This window comes from Stenella coeruleoalba (genome assembly GCF_951394435.1).
Source record: "Stenella coeruleoalba genome assembly, chromosome: 1".
Classification (NCBI taxonomy): domain Eukaryota; kingdom Metazoa; phylum Chordata; class Mammalia; order Artiodactyla; family Delphinidae; genus Stenella; species Stenella coeruleoalba.
The window spans coordinates 61049583-61065170 of record NC_137169.1 but is presented as its reverse complement, the minus strand read 5'-3'; the positions used below and the strand labels follow the sequence as shown (position 1 = coordinate 61065170).

Genomic DNA, 15588 nt, shown 5'->3' with positions numbered 1-15588 from the left:
AGTTTGGAGAAAAGGCAGTCAATAGAAAAGGACTCAGGGTACCCAGATGTTTGATTTAGAAAAGACTTAAAGCATCTCCTTTATTTTGTTGAAGTGCTAATTATATTGATTAATGTTTGAGTGCTACATCTACCTTGGGTTCCTGAGATAAATCTTATTTGATCATGAAAACTACATATTTTTTCCACTTTTTCATGAAAACTGTACATTGTTTTTAAAATTGTGTTTCATATAAGATCCTACCTCCATGGCAAATCACAAAAGCCACTGAGATTAGCATTCTTTCTTCTGTTATTTTGGGTAAAAAAAAAAAAATCAAGAGTTTTGCACTAAAATATCAGCTCCATAAATGTAGAGACTTTTGTGTTTTGTATCCCTAATGACTAGTATAGTGTCTGACATAAGAGTAGGTGCTCAATATTTATTGAATAAATGACTTAAAAACATGCTGAAATTAGTAGTTGGCTCTGTGGAGTAAGAATTGCAGAAAAGGGCCTGATTGTATGAAACTAGTTATTAATTTTTTATCTATATTTTAAGATTTCTTAATAGAAGTTCAGTAGAAGTAAATAGAATAAATTCATCAACACTAGCTAAATATTGACATATGTCGTGAATTTTTAAATTTATTTATTTATGGCTGTGTTGGGTCTTCGTTTCTGTGTGAGGGCTTTCTTTAGTTGTGGCAAGCGGGGGCCACTCTTCATCGCGATGCACGGGCCTCTCACTATCGCGGCCTCTCTTGTTGCGGAGCACAGGCTCCAGACGCGCAGGCTCAGTAATTGTGGCTCACAGGTCCAGTTGCTCCACGGCATGTGGGATCTTCCCAGACCAGGGCTCGAACCCATGTTCCCTTCATTGGCAGGCAGATTCTCAACCACTGCGGCACCAGGGAAGCCCTGTCGTGAATTTTTAAATGTAAGATACAAGAGGGGATTTAAATTTATGGATTAAAATTACTTCTAGGGCATAATATCAGTTAAAAATATATAATGGGTGACTACATGGCTTTAAAATATTTTTTAAAGTTTTTGAATATGTGGTCTTTCACTTATCTGACTCTATAACTTTATAGTTATAGTCTATTGATATTATAGTTATAGTCTATTGATTAAGCAGACACTCAAAGGAAAACAATGACCACAGTTACGTATTAATGATTTAGGCCCCTGCGAAAGATATCAGAGGTTGCTAAGCAAAGCATATATTTGTTATTTACAGATTGCATAGCATGTTATTAACCTTTTGGTCACTAGAGGGTACTGGTGTTTCAGACCAACAATTCAGACTTTTTCTACTCTGACACCAAAAAAATGCCAATCAGAATCCAACTGCCAGCATTCTATTGTGTGACTCTTCAGATCCCCCATTACTTGTTTCCAAAGTGAATAGCTACAACTTAGGATGGGATGAAGCAAAAAGGAGGAAAGTGTTACACAAAAGATCTTAAATGCAACACATTTAAAGCATTGGTGTAGAGGTGAGTTAAGAGAGGCTAACATTAATTCTTCGATAACTGTATGTTCTTATGCTTGTATCTCTTATGAAATCTAATTTGTGTATACTGCAATGGGGGAAACAAGTTTCAAAGAAGTCAAATATTCATAAAAATGAGAATAATTTTTGATGTAACTGGCTTTGCTTTCTTTGATGTATGAATCATAAAAAGGTCTTAAATTTTAAAATAAAATACATAGTCACACTAGAATTTTATTGCTGTAACATTAAATTTTGACATGTACTTTCATCCCATTGTTTTGGATAAAGCTTGTACCTAAAAATACCATCAAAATTATTTTACTTTTCAAAGGACATTTTAGAAAAACATTTTCCCAAGTATGGGTTTGAGAGTAATTGAAATTAATAAGACAAAAGTTTGGGGAAAGATTTAAAAGGCAAACCACTTCATTCCTTCCTAGCTATTGTTTTCATTAGAAACATGACATTTTAAAAGAGAAATAAATTTCAAAAGTGTAAAAAAATTTTAACAGTAAAACACAAAGTGAAATTAGTGATATGATTAATGTATGTTGTTAAAATAGAGTTTACATTACATTTTTGCTTTTTTCTCCTTTAAAAACTATATAGCCCTATAATGATTTTTTCTTTTTTCAAACTCTCATAAAGAATCAAAACAACAGCACAGAAGGAAAGAATGCAGGTGAACATATTCCATTCTCATTTCCTACCACTGATTTACACCCAATAAGAATATCAACATGAAGAACTGAACTGACCGGGGCTTGCTCTGAAAGTCAAGCTGAAGTCTGAGTAATGGTCTTCATAGTGCTATATGATTAGGTCTAATTTCTTAAATATGAGGAAAAATGAAGTTTGTAAATTTTAAGATCTTTTCATTTCCCGGTCAAGAGGCAGAAAAACCAGGCTTTCCCTAGATTTGAGAACAGCTGGTCTTACCACTGATTTTCACCTGTTAAGAGTGGTTATGGTACCTATGTAAAGAAAACTGTGCTTCAAATAAGAAGATGGAGAATGGAGAATTGCTGAAAGACTTGGGCACATCCTTTAACTTCATGGAGCCTCAGTTACCTCACCTTAAAAGGGGAATAATAATAATAGCAACAGGACCTTGGAGGATGTCTGAAAAAGAATGGGAAAATGGTTGTGAAACATAAAATATTGGCTTAGTAAAAGATGTTACTAGGCGATTATGCCCACTTTCACTAAATGTGAAGGCCTACATAACATCTAAATGCAGTTTCCAGTCCTAATTGCATAGGAATGGGCCAGGGGTGGAGAAAGATAGTTGGAGACTTTGTAAGAACTCGCCTTTTCCCTCCGCCCCACCCTGCCTTCACTCCCAAGGGCAAGCAACCTTTGATTTCAATATCTCAGATGCACTGAGATAGTGGAAGAGTGAGGTAGTGAGTGGCTGCCACCTGCCTCTAGTCACTTTTGCCCTAGCTAACTTTTTTTTTTTTTTTTTTTTTTTAATGAAGGGGAAGAATTTAGGCGGGGGATGGGGGTAGGTTTGTAGTTGGGATTTCTTTATTTTTGAATTCGACCATCTGATTTTATTTTGTTTTCCTGTACCTATCCCCTTAAATCTCAAGGCACTATTAGTTTTATAGTTTCAGTGTGCCCCTGGGGACAGAGCAGCTTGGTCCGCTCATGATCATGCTAGAGTCCCGAAGCAGAAAGGGAAAAATGTTCAGGCTCATCTATGCAACGGGAGAGTGTTCTGCTTAGATTGCTCAGCGTCAGGTGAATGACACTTGCCAGGGTTACAAAAGAGCTTCAGGAGGAAGACCTGGTCCTTGCACAAGCTTCTGTGGATGGAGAAGGGGGAGGGCCGGCGCTCAGGTCCGCCTTGGCAACTTGGCTGAGGTGGGGTAGACCAGGGAGACACTGTAGCCCCCGCCGCCCACGGACGCTCCTCTGGCAGAGAACCGGAGGAGGCGCGGAGCCGGGCACGGCGGCCTGGCTGGGCGTCCGCTCTGGCCAGGAGTTGGAACATTTCGAGAGGAGTCCTTCGGGGGATTTGCCGAGCCCAGGCGGCCAAGGCATTGGTCGCGCAGCAGCCGAGAGAGGCGCTCAGTTTCTGCCGCATCCCCTCCCACAGCACTTTGGCCTACACCCACGGGCGCCCCGCCCCACTCGGGCTTATAGGACCGGCCGGGCACCTCCACACGCCTGGGAGCCGGACGCATCCCGGAGCCGACTGCGCGGCTGCCTGTGTCTCCGGAAAGACCCGCCGCCGCTGCCGAAGTGGCGAAGTGAGGCGGCGGCTGAGCCCCGCATCATGGAGGGCAGCTCCGCCGCGGCCCCAGCCCCAGCCCCAGTCTCCACCGACAACCGCCGCCTCCCGCGTCCGGTCTGCCGGCTCTCGTCGCTGCTCTCAGGGCTCCGTTCCTTCCTCACCTCGAAGACAGTATGAAGGAGACGCGGGGCCATGAGAGTTCCCCTTCCTGCACGCGCCTCAACCAATCCTACCCCGGCATCTGGGCGGCGCAGCGCTCCGCTGAGACGCGGAGCAACCTAACGCGTCCCGTGGGGCCCGGCGAGGATTTCGGCTCGGTGTCTGTAGCCTTCCCGATGACCATGCTGATCACTGGCTTCGTGGGCAACGCGTTGGCCATGCTGCTCGTGTCTCAGAGCTACCGGCGCCGGGAGAGCAAGCGCAAGAAGTCGTTCCTGCTATGCATCGGCTGGCTGGCGCTCACCGACCTGGTCGGGCAGCTGCTCACCAGCCCGGTCGTCATCGTCCTGTACCTGTCCCACCAGCGCTGGGAGCAGCTTGACCCGTCTGGGAGGCTGTGCACCTTCTTCGGACTCATCATGACCGTCTTTGGGCTCTCTTCGCTCTTCATCGCCAGCGCCATGGCCGTCGAGCGGGCGCTGGCCACCCGGGCGCCGCACTGGTACTCGAGCCACATGAAGACGAGCTCCACCCGCGCCGTGCTGCTCGGCGTGTGGCTGGCGGTGCTCGCCTTCGCCCTATTGCCGGTGCTGGGCGTGGGTCAGTACACCATCCAGTGCCCCGGGACGTGGTGCTTCATTAACACCGGGGCAGGGGGCAATGGGACTAGCCCTTCGCACAACCGGGGCAACATTTTCTTCGCTTCTTCCTTTGCTTTCCTGGGGCTGTCAGCGCTGGCAGTCACCTTCGCCTGCAACTTGGCCACCATTAAGGCCCTAGTGTCCCGCTGCCGGGCCAAGGCCACGGCGTCGCAGTCCAGCGCCCAGTGGGGCCGGATCACGACCGAGACGGCTATCCAGCTCATGGGGATCATGTGCGTGCTGTCGGTCTGCTGGTCGCCGTTGCTGGTAGGTAGTTGCAGGGCGTGGGGAGTTCGGGGTGGGAGCGTGCGCGCCGGCGGGCAATGGAGACTTTTGGAAATGGCAGCACCTGCAGGGATGTGTTTGCAAGCACAGAAGTTTGGAGAGGGCTCTGCCTGTGCCATCTTGGTCGCGGGTTCAGAGCTGAGCTCCTCACTTACTTGCTGAGCCCCTTCCAAGTGCCAGGCATCGCATTAGGCTCTGATTGTACACGCATGGGGACCACAGGGCTGCTCACGTTCTAACCGGAGAGAGTAAGAGGATACCCAGGTATCATTTCAGTGCTTGTGCAGAAATAGAGGTTTCTCCCGGGTGCATTGGGAGCAGGATGGCGATGACAACGGTAGCTCGGTGCTCTGGGTGTTCTCCTATTTCAAATACCTCTCGCAGGTTGAGTCGATTTTCAGTCTGCAGAAGTACTTTACCTGCGACCCACTGCAGACAGGCACAGCCGTCTTGCAGTCTCTGAGCCACTGCTTGCCCTCCCGGAGCAGCCAGCGCTCACGTTGCTTACAGGCTCACTCCTGAAGGGAGGCAGGACAGTGAAGAAGCATCCTGCCGCTCAGGCAGCCTCAGCCCCTTCGAATTGTGCTGCATCCTCTCCCTCTAGGAAATGCTTGAACCGACAGTCAGCCAGTGGGCCCTGAGACTTGGTAACTCCCCCTGACCAGCCTTTGCTTGTCCTTGTGGCTACCGCGCAGGGCTGATGGCAAGGCCAATCCTGGGATAGGAAGTAGAGGTTCCTGCACTTCTTGGCTCCCCACGAGGGCCACAGCTCGGGAGCAAGTGAGTTTCCACATGCTCCTAGTCTAACGCTTTCTCTTACATTCGTACTTTCCATGTTTTCCTCTGGGATACTTTTAGCTAGACATTTTGTGTAAGTGCTGTTTACTAATTCCTGATGAATGGTTGCTTTTTTAGGCCCCAAGCAGCCTGGTTTAGTAGATGTTCCTGAAAGAGCGATCTGGTCACTGTGACAGGGTTATAACAGGTGATATATTGGACCTGGAAATTTATTAGACAGTTGTGAAAAACTCCTGAATCCCATGGCACGGTTTTCAGAACCCACCCATGTATATTTTTTCTTTTTGTTTTCTTTTCTTTTCTTCTGTGTTTTAAATTGTTTGGACAGGCACAGCGGCACCCAAGATCTTACTTCCCCCCACCAGGGATGGAACCCGTGCCCCCTTCATTGGCACCATGGAGTCTTAACCACTGGACTGCCAGGGAAATCCCATAGTTTTCTTTTTTTAATTGTGATAAAATACACATAACATGAAATTTGCCATTTTAATCACTTTTAAGTGTACAGTTAAATGGTATTAAGTATATTAACATTGTTGTGCACCATGTATAGTTTTAAATCCCTGCTATTTTATAAGAGAACTGTAGTTCCTTTTCCCTCTCACCCTCCCCTGCATTTGACAACAAAGATATTATAAAATACCTGTATTTAACTGGTGTAATATATCTAGAGCAGGAGTCTTGGCTCCCAATCAGTAATAGATGGTGACAAGGAGAGTTATGTTGGAACCTCATAGCCCACAAATCGCTGTAAGGTCTCAGTTCTGCATTCCGGGAGCTAGAACCTAGGCTGATGTCATCACCATGGCTTATCAAAGCCAGCACCAATTTTAGACATATTTACTTCTGTAGTGTGTAGGTGGCCAAATAGAAGGAAAAAAAGTTCTAAATAATAAGCACTTTGCTAAAGTTGATAATTAACATAACTTTAAAGGCAAACAGAGTATTTGAATTTTTCACAACAGTCATTTGAGGCCGACATATCTGAGTTTGTTCTATCACACTCTTTATATCTGTACTCTATATATCCAAGAAAAAAGGTAAATGATACAAATAAAATGCTTACTCATACAGTTAACCAGACTTATAGTTGATTTTTTTTTTAAGTAGAAGAGAAACTATGTAGTGTGGTTTTTATTTCAAAACTTTTGATCCTAATATGATAAGCATAGCAACCTTAGGAAGACTTTAGATAAGTTCTGAAAATTGCAATCTAGGATGGCCAAACTCACTCTCTTAAGAAAGACTGTATTTGGAATTCATCTTATTTAATTTCAATTAATAGCTGCAATTAAAATATTTGTTGGTTTGCTGCATTTTATCAGATACTTTATTCATTCAGTTCTCATAAAAACATTAAACTTAAATTCAACATGTCATCGTATCAAAGAGAAGAAATTCGTGGTTTCCAAAATAGGTATTTTTTAAACTAAAGGAAATTATTCTATCTTCTGTTTTGTGCACCATTGAAATTAAATCTCCAACTATCTTCAGAAAGATATACAGTACAAAGTTGGAATTATTTCAAAGGAAAGAAGCTGGCAAAACTGCTTTCTTAATAGGTTAGGGAATTATAAGAATGAAAACACTAGAATTTAGTGAATTGAATTTTCAGTGTATTAATGTTGAAGTGAGAGATTGTCTTTTATACTTTTTTCTAACTATAAAACATAGATTCCCTATTAGCTTTCTCTGAATTGGGCATAGGATACTAATCTAATTATCCAAACTCCTTACTTAAAAAGACCCTGAGTATATCTTATCTTGGAAAACTATCATGACTATAATAATATTCAGTTGTCATTGCTGAAAAACTTAGCAGAGTAGAGATACCATAATAAGAAAACATCCCAACTGCTACAAGTTCCTGCTATGCAAATACTTAAATTGAGGGTTTATCTACGGTGCAAACAAAAGCTTTTTTACCTTTTTTTTTTTCCAGAAACTTTACAAAGTACAATAGAAAATGTGAAATTAAGTGAGACTACAGTGGGAAATGATGTCACCGTTGGTAGATGGACTACAGTTCTTAGTCGATATTTATATGAGGCATCAAATTCTGTTGGAATCAGACAGTTGACTCAGCAATGCAATCTGTTTGACTTATTATTTTCGTTACATTTTTTGATGAACTCACCAAATAGTCCAGCTGTTTGACTTGAAGCCAAGTTTCCAGAAGCAGGAATAACCTGAGGCTGTTGTTTAGAGGAAGCCATGACTACATTTTATACTTTTGTACACCTGGTACTCCTCAAACAGGTAGAACGTGGGCTGTAGCTGTCTTAAAAATAGTAGATGTAAAGCTAACTATCAACATTGTGAAAAGAGAGGTATGAGGAAGAGTTTCTTGTCTACAACTTTGGAACTGGATAAAAGCAGTCTTAGAAACTTTTGCCTTTAATCTTGAACTAGCAAATTCCCTGCTCAACATCCACAGATGCCGACAGGGATGCTTTGATTCAAGGAGATGTTTTGCAATATAGATGTAAGTTTTCTTTTAATTTAAGGTTATATTTTGACAAAGGAAATTTGTCTTAAATATACTTCATGTGATAAATAGATGCAATACATTATTTTACAGAAGTAATGCTATTTTATAGTATTAAAAATATTATCAAATTGCTAATTTTCTCTGCCTATTAATTTCTGCCATGTTCAGGATGTTGCTTCAGGGAAAATGATTAAACACGTGAATCGACATTATAGGAAAAAACTTCTATAATTTGTTTTTATAAGAATTGAGATTACTCAGACTTTTTTTTTTTTTTTTGAGTTTACTACAATACATTTTAAGCACTATGGAAGGGATATTAAGTAGACTTATTAACAACTGGTCAAAGCGTTATAATCTGTTCAGAGAAGTAGAATTCCTACATTTATGAGTGAAAAACTTAGAGAACAATACAAGATTGGATGTAATTAATAGTGCCTTTGGCTCTGGGAAGAAAGTCTCTCTGAATTTGCCAGAGTAGGCTTCCAGGAAGAACTGGGATGGCATAGCTTGACCTCATGGCTGAGAATGTGTGTGTCTGTGGACCCAGCCCATGAATACAGAGGGTGCACACTGGAACCACGGGAGGAATGGTTTGAAAAGGTTCCTGTGGCCGGATTGAGGTAGTTAGGATGAACACAGGATGAGGACTGTGTTCTCTTGCCAGTAGGCCATAGAACCTTTATTTTGGGTTTTTGAATAGGGGGATGAGTTTTGAAAACATTGGCAGGGCTGTAGTGTGTGGATAGATTTGGACTGGAAGATGGGAAAGTGAGATCAGTTACAACTTGCTTCTGCAGGTGGGTTAGGCTCTAAGAGTAGATACTGTGGGAAGAGATAAGTCAGAGAAAGAAAGGTAAGAGAGAACTAATGCTGTTAGAAATGGTCAATTTAAGGAGTGATTGATTCACCAAACATTTCTTACACATCTACTGTGTCCTATTCTTTGAGGTGAATATTTTCACATATATTACCTCATTTAACTGCATGCTGTGAGATTGCCACTATTTTCTACATCATTCAGATGAAGAACTCAAGTATAAAGAATATTAGAACCAGATTTCTAATTCAAGATATCTGACTCTGAGTTTATTTTTAATTTTTTATTGTTGTCGTTGATCTGTTTGTTTAGCTTAGATAAAGGCCAAGAATTCTGATCCTAATAGTAGTACTGGGCAAGTTATGTATCCTCTTATCTGTAAAGTGCAAAAGTAGAGCTAATATCTAAGGTCTTTTTCCATTTGTTATGCTCAGGAGAATTATGAGAGATTTGGGAGAATCATAGTTTAATGATCCAGAATGAGAAGTTTGGGAAGGAGACTGCTTGGTCAATTGTTTTTTTATAAGAATGGGGGCTTCTAGGGTTTTGGGACACCATGCATATGGAGATGGCAGATTATCTAAATGATATGTCCAGAAGCAAGTATAACTTGAAAATTAATGGCATAAATCAGGGCTTAAAAATGTAGATTTTTTAAATTTTGAGTTTGTCAGAGAGAGCCAAGAATTAAACAAATTCTTAAGCCATCATATTTGAAGAAATTCAGATGGTCTAGAGTTGTAGCATAATTGTGACTCCCTGGCCTTTCTCTTTTGAAAAAGCTGTAAAGGTCAATAACTCAATTATGAAAGTTTCCATAGGATCAGTTTTCTGGGAATAACACTCAGGAATATGCACTACAGGCATTTGTAACAGAGGATGATTGATGATTCGTCTGGGGGAGCCGAGAGGTAGTAGTGAGGGGTACTGGGTGTCGTGTTTCAGTTTTTAGTCCTTGCCTTACAGTGTGGGAAAGCAGGGAGGGAAGTCCTCCCTCAAACTCCTCACATACGGGTAGCATTTTTATAATCCACCAGGATTCGACATGCATCTCATTCTTGCCTTGCAACTCTTAAGATCTACAACTGTAGCATGTCACATTCTGAATCCCCCTTTTCCCCTCAATTCCTTATCATAGAGGTAAGTAAGAAGTTTGTATTTCAACTCCTACCATGCTTCTTGAGGATTATTAGATGGCCTCTCAAGTCCCCATTTTCCCTAGAATATTCCAGTTTTCATAGATTAATGAAAGTAACCAAAGAAGGAACCTAATTTTGGGGATTCCTCTTATATCTTGTCTCTTGAGTATATGTCAACTTTTTAGAGTAAACATAGTAATTCATTCTTACATAGAAATGACAGTTGAACAATGTGTGACTTTTTTCATGAGAGGGACACATGCACACGGAAGTAGCACTATGGAATGATGAATCTGTTCCCTTTACTCAGAACACTTTTGTCTCCATTTTCCCACTTTACACTTCACCCCTCAATCATTCAGCTATTGCTGCCGAGCAGTCACCCATCTTGGACTGGTTAAGTTCCCAAGTTAGCAGTCACTTTGTTAGAGGAGCCTTGATTGATCCTCTCTAGAGGATCTTATTAACTGAATATCTGAGCACGTAAATCAAAAGACAGCGTCTGGTCCCAGTGACATACGTAATTCATTGTGTGACCTTAGACAGTTTACTTGATATCTTTGGGAACTATTTTCCTTTTTTTTTTGTAAAATAAGAGTAAAAACACCTACTCAGCCTATTTCACAAGATTGTAATGAAAACCAAAATAAATGTATGTGAAAATAATAGGGAATATTTCTTCCATATTAGGAATACTACTATGATGTTTTACTGGATGATAATGTTGACTTCTTGTCTTCAGATAGAACTTCCCCCCAGGAAACTGGAGAAAAGAGACAAGTGATGTTTCATAGCTTGATTAGTTATAGTTAACTGGTGGGGAAATGTGGTGGAGAATGTGACTTTTGAGAAAAAATAGAGAAATGCAAATCAAAACTACAATGAGATATCATCTCACACCAGTCAGAATGGCCATCATCAAAAAATCTAGAAACAATAAATGCTGGAGAGAATGTGGAGAAAAGGGAACCCTCTTGCACTGTTGGTGGGAATGTAAATTGATACAGCCACTGTGGAGAACAGTATGGAGGTTCCTTAAAAAACTAGAAATAGAACTACCATATGACCCAGCAATCCCACTACTGGGCATATACCCTGAGAAAACCATAATTCAAAAAGAGTCATGTACCAAAATGTTCATTGCAGCTCTATTTACAATAGCCCGGAGATGGAAACAACCTAAGTGTCCATCATCGGATGAATGGAGAAAGAAGATGTGGCACATATATACAATGGAATATTACTCAGCCATAAAAAGAAACGAAATTGAACTATTTGTAATGAGGTGGATAGACCTAGAGTCTGTCATACAGAGTGAAGTAAGTCAGAAAGAGAGAGACAAATACCATATGCTAACACATATATATGGAATTTAAGAGAAAAAAAAAATGTCATGAAGAACCTAGGGGTAAGACAGGAATAAAGACTCAGACCTACTAGAGAATGTACTTGAGGATATGCGGAGGGGGAAGGGTAAGCTGTGACAAAGTGAGAGAGAGGCATGGACATATATACACTGCCAAACGTAAGGTAGATAGCTAGTGGGAAGCAGCCGCATAGCACAGGGAGATCAGCTCGTTGCTTTGTGACCACCTAGAGGGGTGGAATAGGGAGCGTGGGAGGGAGGGAGACGCAAGAAGGAAGAGATATGGGAACATATGTATATATATAACTGATTCATTTTGTTGTAAAGCAGAAACTAACACACCATTGTAAAGCAATTATACTCCAATAAAGAAAAAAAAAAGAAAAAAAGAAAATAAGAAAAATGGTGCATAAATTTTTACAAGGTACTGTAATTCATTCCTCCTCTTCTCCCCCTGTCGCCATCAATCTTCTGCATTCTCTCAGCTCTGGAATGCTTTCGCCCACACAGCTGCCAGGTAACCCTCTAAATCTAAAACATGCTGGATCCCATCTCACCCTTCCCTTGAATGTGGAGGAGTGCCCACTACCTCGTGCTCTGAAGGCCTCTGTCTAGAATGTGTCTCTTGTCTTTCCAGTCAGGGACGTGGTGTGCTCAGACCTGTCCTCATGTAAATGAGTCAAATTAATTGTGCATCTAGTTGCTGTCGTAGGTCAGATTACTCTGCAGACCTCTTAAGGATAGAACCTGTGCCTTGGTTGTCCTCATCTCTTCACAGGTGATCAGGAATGTTGGGACTGCACAGAATCTCCACCACTGACTCACAGCCCAGAACTGTGTTCACACAAGCCTTAAATCGGACCACAGCATGAGAAACACAAAGTTGTAAACTGCCTCACAGTTAGACCAGGTCCTGACAAGACATTAATATTATTTGCAATCTGCAAGTAGCACAAAGTGTAATTTTCCCATCCAATGGCCCTCCCAGACTCTTGGGCAACATTTATAAAGAGGACATTTCAGTGGCTGATCTTGTCACTTATTCAAAATCTATATATTATTTTACCATACTGATTTTTATGATAGGTGTTTGAGGACTGTAAATCTAAAAATGAAAGATGCTGGCAGAGACAGAAGAGGAGGTTTGATTTTTCACACTTTAATTCTGTTAGAAAGAAGGAAATTAGATACTAATTAAGGTAAGAGTCATGTAATATACGTATAGGATAAATTCTACACCAAATAGCATTACTATTTTTAAAAATCTTGATAATACAAAGACAGAAGGCCAAATTGGAACTGGAAGCCTATTTATTTTAAGCAATTATTTAATAAAAATAAAGTATAATTTTAAAAATACACTTTTTACTAATCTTTTATTTCCTAAAAGTAAATTTGATTTTTCTGTCCCTCTTTCTGAATACTCAGTGTGTCATTTTCTGTGGTTGAGAATATGCTGCTCTTGGTGAAATTCATGAAAATTTGGAAAAAGGAGTATGTTGTTAATGCTGAAAGAGAGATTCTGAAAGATAGGGCATGTCTTGAAAAATTCACCAGACAGTAGAGTGGAGCTTTCATTGTGGTCTTGATGTATGACATTTCCCTGATAACATCCTGCTACCAACCACCTTGTTTGGGTCAAGTAGAGCACACACATCCATATTTCCCCAAATAGACTATTGCCTCAGCAGTCAAAGGCACAAACAGCAGTTAGTGACCTCTGCCTGTGTTTCGTAAGAAGAGCAAGAGAAAGTGGTTGCTTCCATGTCCTGGCTATTGTAAATAGAGCTGCATGGACCTAGAGTCTGTCATACAGAATGAAGTAATTCAGAAAGAGAAAAACAAATACTGTATGCTAACACATATGTATGGAATCCAAAAAAAAAAAAAAAAGGTTCTGAAGAACCTATGGTCAGGACAGGAATAAAGACACAGATGTAGAGAATGGACTTGAGGACATGGGGAGGGGGAAGGGTAAGCTGGAGCTGGGACGAAGTGAGAGAGTGGCATGGACATATACACACTACCAAATGTAAAATAGATAGCTAGTGGGAAGCAGCCACATAGCACAGGGATCACCTCGGTGCTTTGTGACCACCTAGACGGGTAGGATAGGGAGAGTGGGAGGGAAGGAGATGCAAGAGGGAGGAGATATGGAGATATATGTATATGTATAACTGATTCACTTTGTCATACAGCAGAAACTAACACACCATTGTAAAGCAATTATACTCCAATAAAGATGTTTAAAAAAAAAAAGAGAAAGTGATGGAAGAAGCAGGTGAGGGCCATAGAATAAGGCACTGGAAGGCAAGAGCCCAGGGTTCTCATCTTGGCTTCTTTACCACAGGATAAAAGTCACTGTATCTTTCTGGTTTTCCCTTTCCTCATCAGTAAGATAAAACAGTTACCACTCTAACCTTCCTTCCGGTTCTGACTTCCTGTGGCTCGAAATAAATAAAATTGTTCCTTTTGGACATACTATATTAAATATGTGGGGGAACATACCCAAAGACTTCTTAAGAAAAATCATAGAAATGTATGCAAATGGACAGAGTAGATCATGCATTCTGTTATACAATTATTCTGTGAATATTTACTGCTTGCTACGTGCCTGCCACTCTGGTGATACGGTGGTGACCAGGGCTGACGCCTACGGTTGTAGGTGCTGAACGGTTACATGGCTCTAGGGGGCACTCTTCATATCATGTTCTATGTGCATGACAGTCCTTGTGGAGCAGGGTGCCATCTGTGCTGTACTTGGTAGCCCTGAGAGTGAGCCAAGCAGACATGTTAGCTTCTTCCATGAAGCTTTCAATCCACTAAGGTAGACCGACAGTGAATAAACAATCCTTCCAATAAACAAATGTAACCAGTCTGATGGGTCATTACCCTGGTTGCTTTCACTGCCACGTGGTTCAGCTTTTGCAGGTTGGCCTTGTCTGGGCTGAAGGGCAGTGCTGGTCCACTGCTGCTGTGAGGCCCTGATGGATCACGTCCCTGTCCAGGCTGTAGTGGGTCCGTGCTTGGGCGCAATCATTAGAGAGCACATTAATTCACACCCATAACTTCAGCCCCGAAGCTCACCAGCAATTCCCTGGAGCGCAACCACTGTGCTACAGGGTAAGGACCCAGAGAGTAGCTGACCTCAGGCCACATACTGCCTGGAACCAACCTTCCCTCTTGGATCCTTAGGCTCTGGGTTGTACTCAGATCATCCCCACACAAGTTTGTCTTTCTCTTCCAGTAAATTTTCTTTTAAGGCTTTCCATGTCTTTTCCCTCTACTGAATGTAGCCAAAGTTACTGTGCTTTAAGTTTCTTGGCTTCAGATATTGGGAGAGGAGGTTAGATTTCTCAGCCTTTTTTTTCCAGAAAATATGATGGTCTACGTCTTCCCAAGTGATCAGCAGTTTATACCATGTGTGTTGCATGGATTTTCCTTTGTTGTACCACACAAGTTTCCACTGTGTAAATCTACTCATTCTACATTTACCAAAGTAAATGTTTCTTACTTCTGTAACATCTGCTCCAATGTGACTTGCTCTGCCCACCTGAACAGAGAAGAGGGGGCAGCTTCTGACATTCCCTTACATACATCATTAAAACAATGGGTGTGTTATGAAGGCAAGAAAAAGGTGCTTTGGGAAAGTGTCAAAGAGGACCTTCTCTTGATGTATTGGTGGATGCAGTGGTGGTTAAGGAGGGCTTCCCTAAGAAAATGTCATTTATGGTGAATCTTGAAAGATGTTACTTGAGGAAGAAAGAGCAGCTTGCAAAGCCATCAGTGTAGGAAAGAGCTGGAAACATTAGAGTAACTTAAAGAGGGCCAGATGGGTACATTAGAGTGAGTAAAATGGGCGGTGCCTTTAAGGTGAAGCCAGGGAGGTAGACAGGGCCAAACCATGTAGAACCCTGTCATTTTTGTTTGGGAGTTTATAGATTTTTATCTCAAGTATGATGGAAAACAACTAGCTTTGAGTAAGGGAGTGATTTGTTCTGTTTTGTGTATTAAGAAGATCACTCAGGTTGCCTTATGAATTAGAAAAGTGAGGCATCAGAGCCCTTGAGTACTGAGGTCAGTTGAAGATGTAGAGACATTAATAAGGATAAACTTTTTTTCCTTAAGTGTTGCTTTGAAAGGAGAGACATAGCTTGGTATAGAATTG

At 41.5% G+C, this 15588-nt stretch overlaps 1 protein-coding gene across 2 annotated transcripts in view; it reads left to right on the top strand.

Moving 5' to 3' along the window:
• Window positions 1-3453: 3453 nt before the first annotated feature.
• The window catches only part of PTGER3 (prostaglandin E receptor 3), a gene marked incomplete at its 3' end in the record, with an annotated part of 70355 nt that continues 58220 nt past the window's right edge, over window positions 3454-15588 (top strand). For both annotated transcript variants that reach the window (XM_079901917.1, XM_079901918.1), the window contains exon 1: window positions 3454-4788. In XM_079901917.1, the coding sequence (XP_079758043.1) occupies window positions 3895-4788 (894 nt within the window). In that variant the 5' untranslated portion in view covers window positions 3454-3894. The remainder of the gene's footprint in view (window positions 4789-15588) is intronic.